General features: G+C 39.6%; 1 protein-coding gene across 2 annotated transcripts in view; it reads right to left on the reverse strand.

Moving 5' to 3' along the window:
- scamp1 (secretory carrier membrane protein 1) overlaps positions 1-16,392 on the reverse strand; it is a 110,509-nt gene that overhangs the window by 36,884 nt on the left and 57,233 nt on the right. Inside the window, exon 2 of one of the 2 annotated variants that reach the window (XM_039758390.1) lies at positions 12,574-12,651. The exons of the other annotated variant lie outside the window; for it this stretch is intronic. Within the exon in view, the coding sequence (XP_039614324.1) occupies positions 12,574-12,651 (78 nt within the window). The remainder of the gene's footprint in view (positions 1-12,573; positions 12,652-16,392) is intronic. 2 annotated transcript variants of the gene reach the window in all.

Here is a 16,392-nt window from a genome sequence, read left to right on the forward strand (position 1 = left end):
TAGACCATGGAGTGTTCAGAACTGTAAAAAAAAAAATCTTTGTTATATATGTTTAATTATGCCATCCATTAAGGCTTGCGTCCATCCCAGCAAGCATTGTGTGCAAGGCAGGAGGAAACCCTGAAAGTGGCGCCAGCACATCGCAGGGTGAATATGAGCAATACATACACTAGCAGGGTTAATATAGCATAACAAAACCCACCATCCTACATGACTTTGACAGGAAACTGAAGCACGCTGAGTAAAGTTACCAGAAAAACATCTAAATTCAAAGCAGGTTACAACCGGGATCCCATTGCTGCGAGGCAGCAGTGCAACCTCCATACCACCGTACCCCCAGCATGATTAATACATGCTTTAATGCATTTCATCATGAAAATTATATCAAGTATTTAAATGTTCAGGAAGCAGGAATATCATGAAATTAATGTATACTGTGTGCTGTCTGTGCCTCCTCTTAGTGCAAGAGGAAGTCAGTTTAAGAAGCAGTAGCGATTAACACGGCTCCAGGAACACAACACAAAACATTTATGTACTACATAACTTATGATGGGGTTTGAGAAAATCTAGTAAATTAAATATTCATTTTAAGATGAAGTTTAGTTTACGATGGTCTACTTTAATAAAAAATTACGAGAATAAAATCAACATGTCGACTTTAATCTCGACAAATGGCATAAGCGTTGAGATTAAAGTCAACATGTCGTCACACAGTACCGAGGTACATTACACAGTATTGAAAAAAATACAACTTGGCTTGTAGTATTATCCAGTAGTATAGAAACAGTATTCACACATTTGAACATAATGGTCCACATCCGACCTTTCAAATCCAAAGTATCTCCAGACAACAAACGTGACTCCTTTTTCCAGCAAAGGTTTTTCTGTGTCATCATGTTCAACTGCTACAGCTTCAGTTTCGGAAAGTTCTCTGTCCATTTTCACCACACAATACCCCTAAAGCATGTACTGTACTCCTTTGTATGCTTGTTTAGCAGCATAGCAGTGAAAAAGAGCCCCTGCACAACACCTCTGTGCCATGTGTTTAACGGTGCAGCAGTGAAAAAAGGTCCCCCTTAAACAGTGTCCTGCTGCGCCACGTCCTGAACATCATTTAGGCTATTTAAACTGGTGTTGCAGTATAAGAAAAATCTACATCATAACAAAATAAAAAATGGTTTTCGGTATGAACTAGTATACCGCCCAGCATTAAATAGATGGTCAGCTCAGGTTTGTCGGTTGGAAGACAAAGTCAGAGAGGCGAGATTGCATTGGTTTGGACATGTGCAGAGGAGAGATGCTGGGTATATTGGGAGAAGGATGCTAAGGACAGAGCTGCCAGGGAAGAGGAAAAGAGGAAGGCCTAAGAGAAGGTTAATGGATGTGGCGAGAGAGGACATGCAGGTGATGGGTGTAACATAACAAGAGGCAGAGGACAGAAAGATATGGAAAAAGATGATTCACTGTGGCAACCCTTAACAGGAGTAGCTGAAAGAAGAAGACGACATTGTGTTTCATGGAAAACTGCAAATGCATTTGTCTTTACAATTTAAATACATTTACCTGGAAACAAATTAATTTTGTTCTTGTTTATGGCTATCAATTAAAAATTTCAAATCTCAAGGTTTAAAAAAAATTCATGCAAGAGTCACATAGCAGGTAAGAAATTAGATTAGGTTTTGTTGGAATACTCAAGTGTTTGAAAGAAATTACATTGAATGCTCATTCAGCAAAATACGTTTATATGTACATCAATAATCAGAATAAATACATTTTATTTTTACACAGTGTCAGACAATCAATAATTGTCCAACATAACAGATTTTATATTGAACATGACAGACAAGCATATGATAGCAACAAGTTTTGCACGGGACACTGCTGGTTTAGGACTGGGCAGTAATTAGTAAGCACATCAACCATACAAAAATTATGCTAATATTTTCTTGCTCAGGCATTACCCGTTTACTATTTTTTGGGACTTGGGCAAACAGAACAGTAACAAAAAAGACAGCACAGTATTACAAAAGTTATACAGTATCAGCTCTTAAGTCGTAGTTACAAACTGCGGCCCAGGCACTTTCTATGTGAAATTTGTTTAAATTAGTGTTGAAACAAAGTGTTTTTAAAAAATAGATGGATGGCTTTTTAAATGTGATTGCTAAACAGGATCAGCTGGAGACACCAAGCAGAGTAGATCTGCAAAAATCGTTTCTACTTGATCCATAAGTTACTAGGAGAATACCAGAATCAAAACCACAAAATGAAACAAAAGCCTAAAACTTAAGATGCTTAACCTAAATGATTTTCTCTACTTTTTATTTGTCATTTAAATGCTAAGAGCTACATAGGCATGTAGCTCTGTCATCAAACATTTGAGACTTATGACCAGTTTACACTGGCACTACGAGTGCACCAAAATAAAGGACTAGAATGTTTTTCATTTTTCTCCTTCTTTATTTTTTCTTAAAAAAATGAGGATTCCTAGACTAGGACCCAAACATTTTTCACAATTCCTTGTGCTTGTTTCCAGTGGTGAATATTGCAGCTGTGATATTGAACACCATGCCCACACAAGTCATTGAAAGAATGTTTAAATAAAAGAATCAAAATAAAACTTAGTAACATATTGAAACAAACCAAAAATATCAGACATTGAACACTAATGCATTCTTTATAAGTTAAAGATGAAAAAAGTATGTTTTGGTTTCAGTCTTGGTAGAAAAAAAAGCTGAAATAGAAATATAAGGATGTACACTTTTAATATCCACCCATCCATTTTCTAACTCACTTATTCAGTTCCTAGGAGCTGGAAAACGTCCCAAACATTTTCACCACAAAGCATGAACCAATAATAATGGACAGAGCACTAGTTCAGTGCTGGGGACAGCCTCACACACACTCACAGTCCTTATACTGGGCCAAACAGCATTGCCAAGAAATCTAAAACACGTGTTTGTGAAGATAATTTATCTCAATAAACACATTCTGTCAAAGTGCACAGCTGTGCAGAATTCAGAAAAGCAGCATCAGAAGTCCTTCTTACATGATCATTAGGTAGGGTCCAATTAATAACGTATATGTTTTCTCTCTATCATCAAACTGTGAGAATTCCCAAATTACATGATTATGATCATGATTAGTATTTATTTCTGTCTGTCCGTCTTAACTTTGGTGCATGATTTTAAATTGAAATATATCAGGTAAAGTTTTCTGCCTTTGAAGTAAGACTCTAAAAATGATCTTTATGCTAAACTCAAACCAGTTATATTCAAATATACAGCTACATTATTATTATTACAGTATGACCTATCATTATGTTAATTTAAAGCAAAAAGCTTCACATTGAAAACAACAAGAAAAAAGAAATCTGTTTTTCAACCAACAATATCACAAAAAAACAATGAAACAAATCAAGGAAATAAAAGGAACATGAATTGTTAACAATAGACAGCAATTATCAAAAGCCCATCTGCAAGCAAGATACTTCCTACTCCAGTTTGTCCTTTATGGATACTATTAACAGACTGATCAAAAATAGCATCACTGCAAAGTTCTAATTTTATTGATGGCTCAAAAAGAGGCCTAGAAATGTATGCACTGCTCTATGTGTGGGTTTTATTACATCAATTAATGATAAAGTTATTAATATGAGTTTTTTAATCAATCATAATAAATTCAAGATCAATCCAGCCTGCCAGTACTGTGCACAAAGTGAGAATGAGCGCTAAAGAAGCTTCAAAATGTTACAAGGAACGTATTCAAAGTTAAACATAAAACTGTAACATTTAGTCTAACATGGAGACAAAAATCTGCCAGTTTAATTGATTCAAACCTGCTATGGCTTACATACAAATTGAATGTAATAAATAATGTATGTGTTGAACAAAGGTAGAAGCTAGTTAAGAAAAGGAGACTAAAGCTGAAATGTTATGTCATCAAAAGTCTTAATGAATTCAGTGGTAATTATGACCAAGAAATTGCAACTGTCACCAAGCATTTTATACCCCTCAATAGAACTTACAGGAATAACAGTATTTGCACAAAGAAGCCTGAATAGCAAAATTTTATAATTATTAAATAATGCCTGTATAAAAATAAATTGCTTTATAAAAGACTCCTAATATCTGTACTGTATAGACTAAAAAAAAGTAGAGGCAACTGGTTGTGTCCTTTAGAAGTAACTTAAACATACTCAATTACAATGGTAGCCGGACAAGCAGTTTGCATAGTGTACATAGATTCTCCCTTTCAGTGTTTCGTTCTGTTCTAAAATAAACCACTGGCATAACATATTTTGGCTTTTGTCCAAAAATGCTCAACAGCAAAAGTACTTCCTTAGATATCAGAGGAAAGCTTGCATTTCCCAGCCTTTCCTCACAAACATCTACAGGTGCACAGTACTGGTTGCATCCTGAAAATGCATCTGTTTGACTCAATACTGTAAAGCACTGCTGAGGGTGGTGAAGGCTAAATAATACTGGCGCCCAGCAGACATCTGCTCAGAACGTATACAACAATTGCTGCTTTACAAAGGCAAACAGTGTAACTAAAGAACTCGGCCATCCTGCACAATCAATTTTTTCACTCCTTCCTTCTGACAAATTGCACAAGACCATTGGCACCCATGGCAGCAGATTCATGGACAGTTTCTATCCACAGTAAATAATTTTAATGAACACCCAGGTATAACAAATACTGTGTTAAAAAAAAAAATAAAAACAATGTATATGTACAGTATATATATACAGAGGGGACTGGGCGGTATCATGGTCTGGAATCCCTACAGATTTTATTTTTTCTCCAGCCGTCTGGAGTTTTTTTTGTTTTTTCTGTCCCCCCTGGCCATTGAACCTTACTCTTATTCGATGTTAATGTTGATTTATTTTTTATAATTATGTCTTTCATTTTTCTATTCTTTAATATGTAAAGCACTTTGAGCTACTGTTTTGTATGAAAATGTGCTATATAAATAAATGTTGTTGTTGTTGTTGTTGTTGATGTATATATTGTTGCATACGAGCATTTAGGGAGTGTCTAACTGGTTCTATCAAAGGTATGATAGCTGACCATACACACACACACACACACACACACACACACACATATATATACACATTCTTATATGATACACTACCATGGCTATTCATTTGTCTGTCCAGGATTTTAAATCTCCTGTAGTTCGCAAACAGTTTGACCTACTGATCTGAAATTTGGTACACATATACGTGACCTCTACTATCCACTTTCAGGGTCATGATTGACCTCCAAGGTTATGCCTCTTTTTATTTTTATTTTATTCTATTGTAGAATCAACTCTCCTCTGTAACATGCATTCAGCCTCATACCTCTCCTTTCACAACGCGAGCGGCTGAGACGTGAAGTGGCAAAAGGACAGCTGCTGTACAGGCTTTGAAATGATAGACACAAAGCACGACAAGCAGAAAACGCAGCTCGCCAGCAGCACCAAGCCAGCAGATGTTCCGACTGCAACAGCTTAGCATGCGTTCAGTCCCCCATTCACAACACGAGCAGCAGAGACATGAACTGGCAAAAGGACAGCTGCTGTACAGGCTTTTAAATGATCGACCGGCAGCATGACAAAAAGAACATGCAGCTTGCCAACAGCAGAAAGACAGCAGATGATCCAACGGCATCTCCTAATCGTGCGTTCAGACACCTTTCAACAACATTATACGTCCTATAAGAAAGATTTAACCACGCTTGGGGCCGGAAATAAAGGACAAGTATTGTTTTTACAAATGTTTTAAAGTAAAAGTGAAAATAGCGCATATGTAACCATTCCATTAAAAACAATAATCTCCTTAAATTGTATATCTGGTAAACCAAACCTGGGGGTGGTTGAGCGAAGCGAGCAGGGGGTGGAGCCCCCTAGTGTGTGTGTGTGTGTGTGTGTAGGTGTGTATGTATGTATGTATTGTGACAGATTAGGGCTTTCTCGCTCCCTTGAACCCTCAGACCACTCGTCATACACCAGGTAAAAGTCCAACAATAAGATTTATTATAATAATAAAAGTGCACAAAGCACGCTCCTCTCCACAATTCTCAATAACCAAATACACAATTCTCAAATAAACCAATCCTCCACTCCCAGACGCTTAGCCACCCTGCCTCCCAACTCAGTTCGCTGTCTGGGAGCTCCCATAATCTATTTATTATTCCCTGACCCGGAAGTGTTCCAATCTCCAGTCCATGTTCTCCTATCACTTCCAGGTCAGATAAAAAAAAGTCATTTTCTTCACCCCGGAAGCACGTCATTCCCCTTGTCCATGTGACTCGGACGTACTTCCGGGGAGTAGGGAAAATAAACACTGTTCCTCCCTGCAGCATCTCCTAGCGCCCCCCACGATATCCAGCAGGGCTGTGAATAAAGACTCCAATGTCCATGATGCCCTGCTGGTCTTCGAGGCACCTCCATACTGCAGGGAGGGCTCCACCTGGCGGTGTGGGGGTATTGGCAGGGATGAACAGCCGGCCATACATCACAATATATATATATATATATATATAATATATATATATAATATATAATATATATATATATAATATATAAAATATATATATATATAATATAAAATACACTGCTCAAAAGAATTAAAGGAACACTTTGAAAACACATCAGATCTCAATGGGAAAAAGAAATCCTCCGGGATATCTATACTGATATAGACTGGGTAATGTGTTAGGAACGAAAGGATGCCACATCGTTTGATGGAAATGAAAATGATCAACCTACAGAGCCCTGAATTCAAAGACGCCCCAAAAATCAGAGTGAAAAATTATGTGGCAGGCTAGTCCATTTTGCCAAAATTGAATTGCAACTCAAAATTGTACGCAGCACTTTGTATGGCCCCTGTGTTCTTGTATACATGCCTGACAACATCGGTGCATGCTTCTAATGAGATGACAGATGGTGTTGTGGGGGATCTCCTCCCAGATCTGGACTAGGGCATCACTGAGCTCCTGGACAGTCGGAGGTGCAACCTGGTGGCATTGGATGGACCAAAACATAATGTCCCAGAGGTGTTCTATTAGATTTAGGTCAGGAAAGTGTGGTGGCCAGTCAATGGTATCAATTCCTTCATCCTCCAGGAACTGCCTGCATACTCTCACCACATGAGGCCAGGAATTGGCGTGCAGCAGGAGCCACTGTACCAGCATAGGGTCTGACAATGGGTCCAAGGATTTCATCCTGATACCTTATGGCAGCCCAGGTGCCTTTGTCAAGCCTGTAGCGGTCTGTGTGACCCTCCATGGATATGCCTCCCCAGACAATCATTAACCCACCACCAAACTGCTCATGCTGAATGATGTTACAGGCAGCATAATGTTCTCCATGGCTTCTCCAGACCCTTTCACTTCTGTCACGTGCTCAGGGTGAACTTGCTCTCATCTGTAAAAAGCACAGGGCATCAGTGGTGCATCTGCCAATTCTGGTATTCTATGGCGAATGCCAATCGAGCTGCATGCTACTGGGCAGTGAGCTCAGGGCCCATTAGAGGACATGGGGCCCTTGGGTCACCCTCATGAAGTCTTTCTGGTTGTTTGGTCAGATACATTCACACCAGTGGCCTGCTGGAGGTCATTTTGTAGGGCTCTGGCAGTGCTCATCCTGTTCCTCCTTGCCCAAAGGAGCAGATACTGGTCCTGCTGATGGGTTATGGACCTTCTATGGCCCTCTCCAGCTCTCCTAGAGTAACTGCTTGTCTCCTAGAATCTCCTCCATGCCCTTGAGACTGTGCAGGAGACACAGCAAACCTTCTGGCAATGACACGTATTGATGTGCCATCCTGGAGAAGTTGGACTACCTGTGCAACCTCTGTAGGGTCCAGGTATCGCCTCATGCTACCAGTAGTGACACTGACTGTAGCCAAATGCAAAACTAGTGAAGAAACAGTCAGAAAAGATGAGGAGGGAAAAATGTCAGTGGCCTCCACCTGTTAAACCATTCCTGTTTTGGGGGTCATCTCATTGTTGCCCCTCTAGTGCATTTGTTGTTAATTTCATTAACACCACAGCAGCTGAAACTGATTAACAACCCCCTCTGCTACTTAACTGACCAGATTAATAGCCCATAAGTTTCATTGACTTTATGCTATACTCTGATTAAAAAGTGTTCCTTTAATTCTTTTGAGCAGTATACATATACATATACATATACATATACATATACATATACACCCACACACACACACACACACACACACAGTGGAACCTCGGTTTGCGAGCATAATTCGTTCAGGAAACGTGCTCGCAATCCAAAGCACTTGTATATCAAAACGAATTTCCCCTTAAGAAATAATGGAAACTCAGATGATTCGTTCCACAACCCAAAACTATTCATATAAAAATGATTAATACAAAATATAATGTAAAATACATAATACAAGTTAACCTGCACTTTACCTTTAAAAAGAATCATGGCTGGTGTGAGTTTCTAAACTCATGTGGGATTCCACCCAACGGGACGACACGCGGAAGAGCGTCCCAAAGCAATCGCAGTCTCCCAGCGCTGTAGCAGTTCACCATATAAGCGCATCCAAAAAGATCGCAGACATGCTAAAAGCGCCTGTCATCAATGGATCATACAAGGAACATTATAAAGATCTCGCTACAATAAATAACAGCGCTGTTGCTGTTTCAAGCTGAATAAAGCTGGTGTTAAAGTACTGAGACTCAGCTTCGTGTTTTGGGGAGCTAGATGGGAACTCGCACTTCACAGCGCACACACACACAGTCACAATGCTGTAGTAAACAGTATACGCTCGTACGGATGTTGACTATATGAGTGAGGCACACAGACTCAGACGGAGAATAGGAGACAATTGCCAGAGAGAGAGAGACGCTGGGCGAGCGAGCGAGCGAGATAAGGAGAGAGACAGAGAGAGAGAGAGAGAGAGAGAGAGAGACGCTGGGCGAGCGAGATAAGGAGACAGAGAGAGAAGAACCATCAGCTCAGTTGTGTTTACATGACGCTCAGCAGACAAAGTGTATCCATACTACTCGTATTGCAAGACATCGCTCGTTTAACAAGTCAAAATTTATTAAAATTTTTGCTCGTCTTGCAAAACACTCGTAAACCAAGGTTCATATATATACACATATAAAATACACATATATACATATATATACACAGACACACACACACAGTGAACCCTCGTTTATCACGGTTAATCCGTTCCAGACTCTACCGTGATAAATGAATTTTCGCGAAGTAGGATTCTTTATTTATAAATCAATATTTTCAAGAGTTAGAGTATAGAAAACCTATTTACGACCTTCTAAATACGTTTTTTAACATTATTAGAGCCCTCTACACATGAAATAACACCCTTTAGTCACCATTACACTCATATTACCCAATATATTAGACAAAATAAGAGAAAATATGACATATTAGACGTTACAAATATCATATTACTAGGCGCACTCGCCTTTTAAGGCGACCGAGTTTTATCCTCATTTTTTGTGCGCTCCATGTGTACATCAGGCATGGAAGTGTAGAGAATGAGAACATCAAAGTGCCCATTCATAACATCTCCCGAAAACCTACGTTTTTTTTTATCCCCTCGAGTGCCTGTCCAAAGTCGTACAATGTGAGCCCGAATCTGTACCGCTAAAGACGGAGTTTCAGGCACTAAATAAGCTATAGATGAGAATAAGCAAGCACCATCTCCCCTGATATTTACTACGCGGTGAGGCATTAATTATTTCCAGAGACATAATTTTGTCTATTTTTCCAGTGCATCGCGCACAAAAGCAAGGGAAAGATGACAGCACCAGAACTCTGCTCACATCGCGACGCTTCGTACCTCAAGCCGCAAGTAGCAAGTCTGTAATAAGCGGAATACCGCTATGCTTTGCACTCACGGAACAGAAGGACAATCCCGAACGCTTTTTTATAGTAGATTATTGTACTGTACATTTAATTGCACACAACCACTAACCTATGAAGGCACGACCTCAGTAGGAGAGTCTTCAGAGGTGGTGCAGTATCTTCAGCAGGTGCGTTGTTGTCTTCAGTGAAGAAGTACTAGGCAGTTGCCATCTTTAATCATATCCAAGAGTTTCACCTTCTCCTGGATAGTAAGCATCTTCCTCCAGCGCTTACTTTTATTGTCAGAAGGCTTAGAAAAAGCAGCACGTTTAGGAGCCATCGTAGGGCTTAGATAAAAGTTCTCAGAAAGCGCATGCGTAGTGACGTAAGCGTGTATGAGAAAAAAATCGTGATAGAGTGTATCCGCGAAAGTTGAAGCATGATATAGCGAGGGATCACTGTATATATATTTTACTCACTGTCTGGCACTGTGGAGATTAATTGGCATTTGGCAGGTCCACCAATGGCGCCCTGTCCTTTTCACAGATGAGAGCAGGTTCACCATGAGCACATGTGACAGACATGAAAGGGTCTGGAGCAGATGTGGAGCATGTTATGCTGCCTATAACATCATTCAGCATGACCAGTTTGGTGGTGGGTCATTGATGGTCTGGGGAGGTATATCCACGGAGGGACGAACAGACCTTTACAAGCTAGACAATGGTACCTTGACTGCCAATAGGTATCAGGATGAAATCCTTGGATCCATTGTCAGACCCTATGCCGGTGGTGTGGGTCCTGGGTTTCTCCTGGTACATGACAATGCCCAGCCTCATGTGGCGAGAGTATGCAGGCAGTTCCTGGAAGATGAAGGAATTGATACCATTGACTGGCCCCCACACTCGCCTGACCTAAATCCAACAGAACACCTCTGGGACATTATGTTTCAGTCCATCCAACGCCACCAGGTTGCACCTCAGACTGTCCAGGAGCTCAGTGATGCCCTAGTCCAGATCTAGGAGGAGATTACCCAGGACACCATACGTCGTCTCATTAGGAGAATGCCCCAACGTTGTGAGGCATGCATACAAGCATGTGGAGGCCATACAAACTACCGAATATGATTTTGAGTTGCTGCAGTGAAATTTTGGCAAAATGGACCAGCCTGCCGCATCTTTATCACTTTGTTTTTCAGGGTGTCTTTGAATTCAGCCCTCTGTAGGTTGATAATTTTCATTTCCATTAAATGATATGGCATCCTTTCATTCCTAGCACATTACCCAGTCCATATCAGTAGAGATATCCAGCAGGATTTTATTTTCCCATTGAGATCTGATCCAGTAGAACACCTTTGGGTTGTGGTAGAATGGGAGATTTTTGACATGAATGTGCACCTGGCAAATATTCAGAAGGTGAGTGATGCAATCGTGTTAACATGGACAGAATCTCAAAGGGAATGTTTCCAATATTTTTGTGAAATCCATGTCACAAAGATTTCAGGGTGTTTTAAGAGCAAAATGAGGCCCTAGCCAGTTACTAGCATATTGTGCCTAATAATTTACTCAGTGTTGTTTAGATTTTTTTGTGTGCTTGTCTTTTAGTTGCTGTTATAATGTTGTCAAACTGTTCTGAATAGACATGCAAGTATAGATTTGTATATACTATGTGCATATGACAAAAAATTGAACTTGATCATTGCCATTACAGAAGCACAATCCAAACCATTACCTAGATATTAAGGATTCTGTAAAAAATGATACCCACATGTATAAGCAACAACATTTTTGAGGTTCCTTAGCTGAATAGCAGTACTCACTTCATAATGCAATATTCCAAAGTCTGTGCATACCAGAAATGGTAGCCTTCATCTAGATTCTACTCACCAGTGATAATGAAATACCAATATTTTAATTAGGGTGAATATCAAGCAAATCGCTACCGCTGTTTTTGTGACAACACTCACTTAACATTAGCAGATTTTTACAGGTTTAAAACGTTGTCGGCAGAGTTCTTACTGAAACCAAAAGCAAAAACCAAATCACCCCTAAAATGGTTCAATTGTATTGCATTCCTATATGACACAGAATTGTCTAAAAAAAACTCTGCTGCAAACTTAGAAATTGCTAAATACTACAACCAAAATACTAGAAAAGCACCACTTATGTAGTCTTGAATTTTGAATTTATTTCACTTTAGAAAGTATTGGGGAACGAAAGAGAAAATTTCAAAAACTGTGGGGACACCTTGTCTATACATAGTTGGGGAGAGGTGCATGAGCAACCTTGTTAACTTTGACAAGAGGTATGAACAGGCCTTGTGCTTGCACTACAGACCAGGAATGCAAGCATAGCTTACAGCATTATGTACCATGCTCTTATGTGATTAACATGTAACAGAATCAGATAAAAATAATCTTCTCTCTATGGGCAATTACAATATAAACTTTTCTTTTAATGTTTCTATTTCCATACCAAAAGAATAAATAACAAAACATGAGTCTTGCTGCTTTGAAAGGTAGTCAAGCTCTAATTATTCATTATCGAATGTAATGTAATGTCAGTAAACGTGCTTTAGCCTGGTTTGTACAAATATTACGTCTACTAGTTATGTTTACAGCTCTTTATAAAGTCCTTCTTTGACTCTATACACTGTAACAAAGTTGGCAGCACACACATACGGTATAAAAGTTAACATACCAATGTTAAACAAATAAAACATGCAACTGAAATACTCACTGTTCTTGAATCTGTGAAAGGATTATATTCTTCCAATGCATGAGGAACATTTCGTGTTACTTGAGTTACTGAAGGATCCTAAATGAAACAAAATATAGCCTGTATAAGCTTGCTTTAGATTTAACTATAAATAATGCTTTAACTTAAAAATGTTAAATTTAAAAAAATGTATCTTCACCATTTCACACTAACTCTTGATATTATTCTTGGAATGATTGATTCTAGTTTTATTATTTCAAAAATTGAAAATACTGTATTTGCCATGGAGGTATGTGTGTTTAAAAACCCAAATAAAAAACTCTGCACTGATAAAATAATTATATGTTAAATACATATACAGAAGCACAAATAATGGAAAACTCTATAGCCCTGTACAACACAAAGTTTTAACATAATACAAGTCTAATCAATTAGCATTCTCTTAATTGTAAAAGAAAAAAAATAAGCAGTGCAGGGTTTTTGGGAAATACACAATAATGTGAAAGACATGAAAAACGAACTGCAATTTGGTCAAACTTAAATCATTGTGCATGTGACTGCTCAATATCTTATTATTAAATTCAGCGTATACGGAAGCTTTATCCCAGATAGTAAGTAATATTAGGATATTACTTTGATGGTATGTATGTGTGTGTGTGTGTATATATATATATATATATATATATATATATATATATATATATATATATATATATATATATATATATATATATATATATATATATATATATATACACACACACACACACACACACATACATATATATACACATACATACATACATACATACATATATACATACATACACAGTGGTGTGAAAAACTATTTGCCCCCTTCCTGATTTCTTATTCTTTTGCATGTTTGTCACACAAAATGTTTCTGATCATCAAACACATTTAACCATTAGTCAAATATAGCACAAGTAAACACAAAATGCAGTTTTTAAATGATGGTTTTTATTATTTAGGGAGAAAAAAAAAATCCAAACCTACATGGCCCTGTGTGAAAAAGTAATTGCCCCTGAACCTAATAACTGGTTGGGCCAACCTTAGCAGCAATAACTGCAATCAAGCGTTTGCGATAACTTGCAATGAGTCTTTTACAGCGCTCTGGAGGAATTTTGGCCCACTCATCTTTGCAGAATTGTTGTAATTCAGCTTTATTTGAGGGCTTTCTAGCATGAACCACCTTTTTAAGGTCATGCTTTAGCATCTCAATTGGATTCAGGTCAGGACTTTGACTAGGCCACACCAAAGTCTTCATTTTGTTTTTCTTCAGCCATTCAGAGGTGGATTTGCTGGTGTGTTTTGGGTCATTGTCCTGTTGCAGCACCCAAGATCGCTTCAGCTTGAGTTGTGAACAAATGGCGGACATTCTCCTTCAGGATTTTTTGGTAGACAGTAGAATTCATGGTTCCATCTATCACAGCAAGCCTTCCAGGTCCTGAAGCAGCAAAACAACCCCAGACCATCACACTACCACAACCATATTTTACTGTTGGTATGATGTTCTTTTTCTGAAATGCTGTGTTCCTTTTACGCCAGATGTAACGGGACATTTGCCTTCCAAAAAGTTCAACTTTTGTCTCATCAGTCCCCAAGGTATTTTCCCAAAAGTCTTGGCAATCATTGAGATGTTTCTTATCAAAATTGAGACGAGCCCTAATGTTCTTTTTGCTTAACAGTGGTTTGCGTCTTGGAAATCTGCCATGTAGGCCGTTTTTGCCCAGTCTCTTTCTTATAGTGGAGTCGTGAACGCTGACCTTAATTGAGGCAAGTGAGGCCTGCAGTTCTTTAGACGTTGTCCTGGGGTCTTTTGTGACCTCTCGGATGAGTCGTCACTGTGCTCTTGGGGTAATTTTGGTCGGCCGGCCACTCCTGGGAAGGTTCACCACTGTTCCATGTTTTTGCCATTTGTGGATAATGGCTCTCACTGTGGTTCGCTGGAGTCCCAAAGCTTTAGAAATGGCTTTATAACCTTTACCAGACTGATAGATCTCAATTACTTCTGTTCTCATTTGTTCCTGAATTTCTTTGCATCTTGGCATGATGTCTAGCTTTTGAGGTGCTTTTGGTCTACTTCTCTGTGTCAGGCAGCTCCTATTTAGGTAATTTCTTGATTGAAACAGGTGTGGCAGTAATCAGGCCTGGGGGTGGCTACGGAAATTGAACTCAGGTGTGATACACCACAGTTAGGTTATTTTTTAACAAGGGGCAATTACTTTTTCACACAGGGCCATGTAGGTTTGGATTTTTTTTCTCCCTAAATAATAAAAACCATCATTTAAAAACTGCATTTTGTGTTTACTTGTGTTATATTTGACTAATGGTTACATGTGTTTGATGATCAGAAACATTTTGTGTGACAAACATGCAAAAGAATAAGAAATCAGGAAGGGGGCAAATAGTTTTTCACACCACTGTGTATATATATATACACACACACACACACACACACACACACATCCATCCATCCATCCATCCATCCTCTTCCGCTTAGCAGAGATCGGGTCATGGGAGCAGCAGCTTGAGCAGAGATGCCCAGACTTCCCTCTCCTCGGCCACTCCTTCTAGCTCTTCCGGGGGAATCCAGGCCAGCCAGGAGACACAATCCCTCCAGCATGTCCTATGTCTTCCCTGGGGCCTCCACCCGGTTGGACATGCCCGGAACACCTCACCAGGGAGGCGTCCAGGAGGCATCCTGATCAGATGCCCGAGCCACCTCATCTGACGACTCTTGATGTGGAGGAGCAGTGGCTCTACTCTAAGCCCCTGCCAGATGACTGAGCTTCTAACCTTATCTTTAAGGGAAAGCCCAGAAACCCTGAGGAGGAAACTCATTCCAGCTGCTTGTATTCGCGATCTCGTTCTTTCGGTCACTACCCATAGCTCATGACAATAGATGAGGGTAGGAACGTAGATTGACGGGTAAATTGACAGCTTTGCCTTACGGCTCTGCTCCTTTTTCACCACGACAGACTGATGCAAAGCCTGCATCACTGCGGACCCCGCATCGATCCGCCTGTCGATTTCACGCTCCATTCTTCCTTCACTCGTGAACAAGACCCCGAGATACTTGAACTCCTCCACTTGGGACAGGATCTCGCCACCAACCCAGAGAAAGCACTCCACCCTTTTTTGGCTGAGGACCATGGTCTCGGATTTGGAGGTGCTGATTCCCATCCCAGCCGCTTCATACTCGGCTGCGAACCGATCCAGAGAGAGCTGAAGATCACGGCCTGATGAAGCAAACAGGAAAACATCATCTGCTAAAAGCAGTGACCAAAACCTCTCGTCAGACGATCGAATGAATACTACAGTCGTCTGCTGGGTTTAAACAAGTGGCCGAGAGGCTTCTGCGAGAATCAAGACATCGGGTTTATAGACAACTGGGATCTTTTTTGGGAAAGGCCGTGCTTCTTCAACCGGGATGGACTGCATCCGAATAGATCTGGCGCCCGGGACCTCTCCGAAAACATCGCTAAGGTAATTATTATCTATCTTGACTGTCTACTTCTACTTTTAACCTCTTACGTAATGCTACTGCTTTGATAGGACATAATGGCTTAACAGAGTCTTCCGTTAAAGTGCACAACATTAATTATCTAATAACAAATCTTAATGCACGTAAAAAATCTAGGCAGTGCGGCATAAACACCAATAATTTAATTGAAATTACTACTTCAGATCAACACTGCATTAAGACTATAAAACGGATTGTAGATTACATAAAAAGTACACACAGAGCGGCGTTAACAAAAAATAACTTAATTTTTGTTCCGATTACCAATAACACGCTTAAAATTCAGCTCTGCCCTT

Source organism: Polypterus senegalus, chromosome 7, assembly GCF_016835505.1.
Source record: "Polypterus senegalus isolate Bchr_013 chromosome 7, ASM1683550v1, whole genome shotgun sequence".
NCBI lineage: Eukaryota > Metazoa > Chordata > Cladistia > Polypteriformes > Polypteridae > Polypterus > Polypterus senegalus.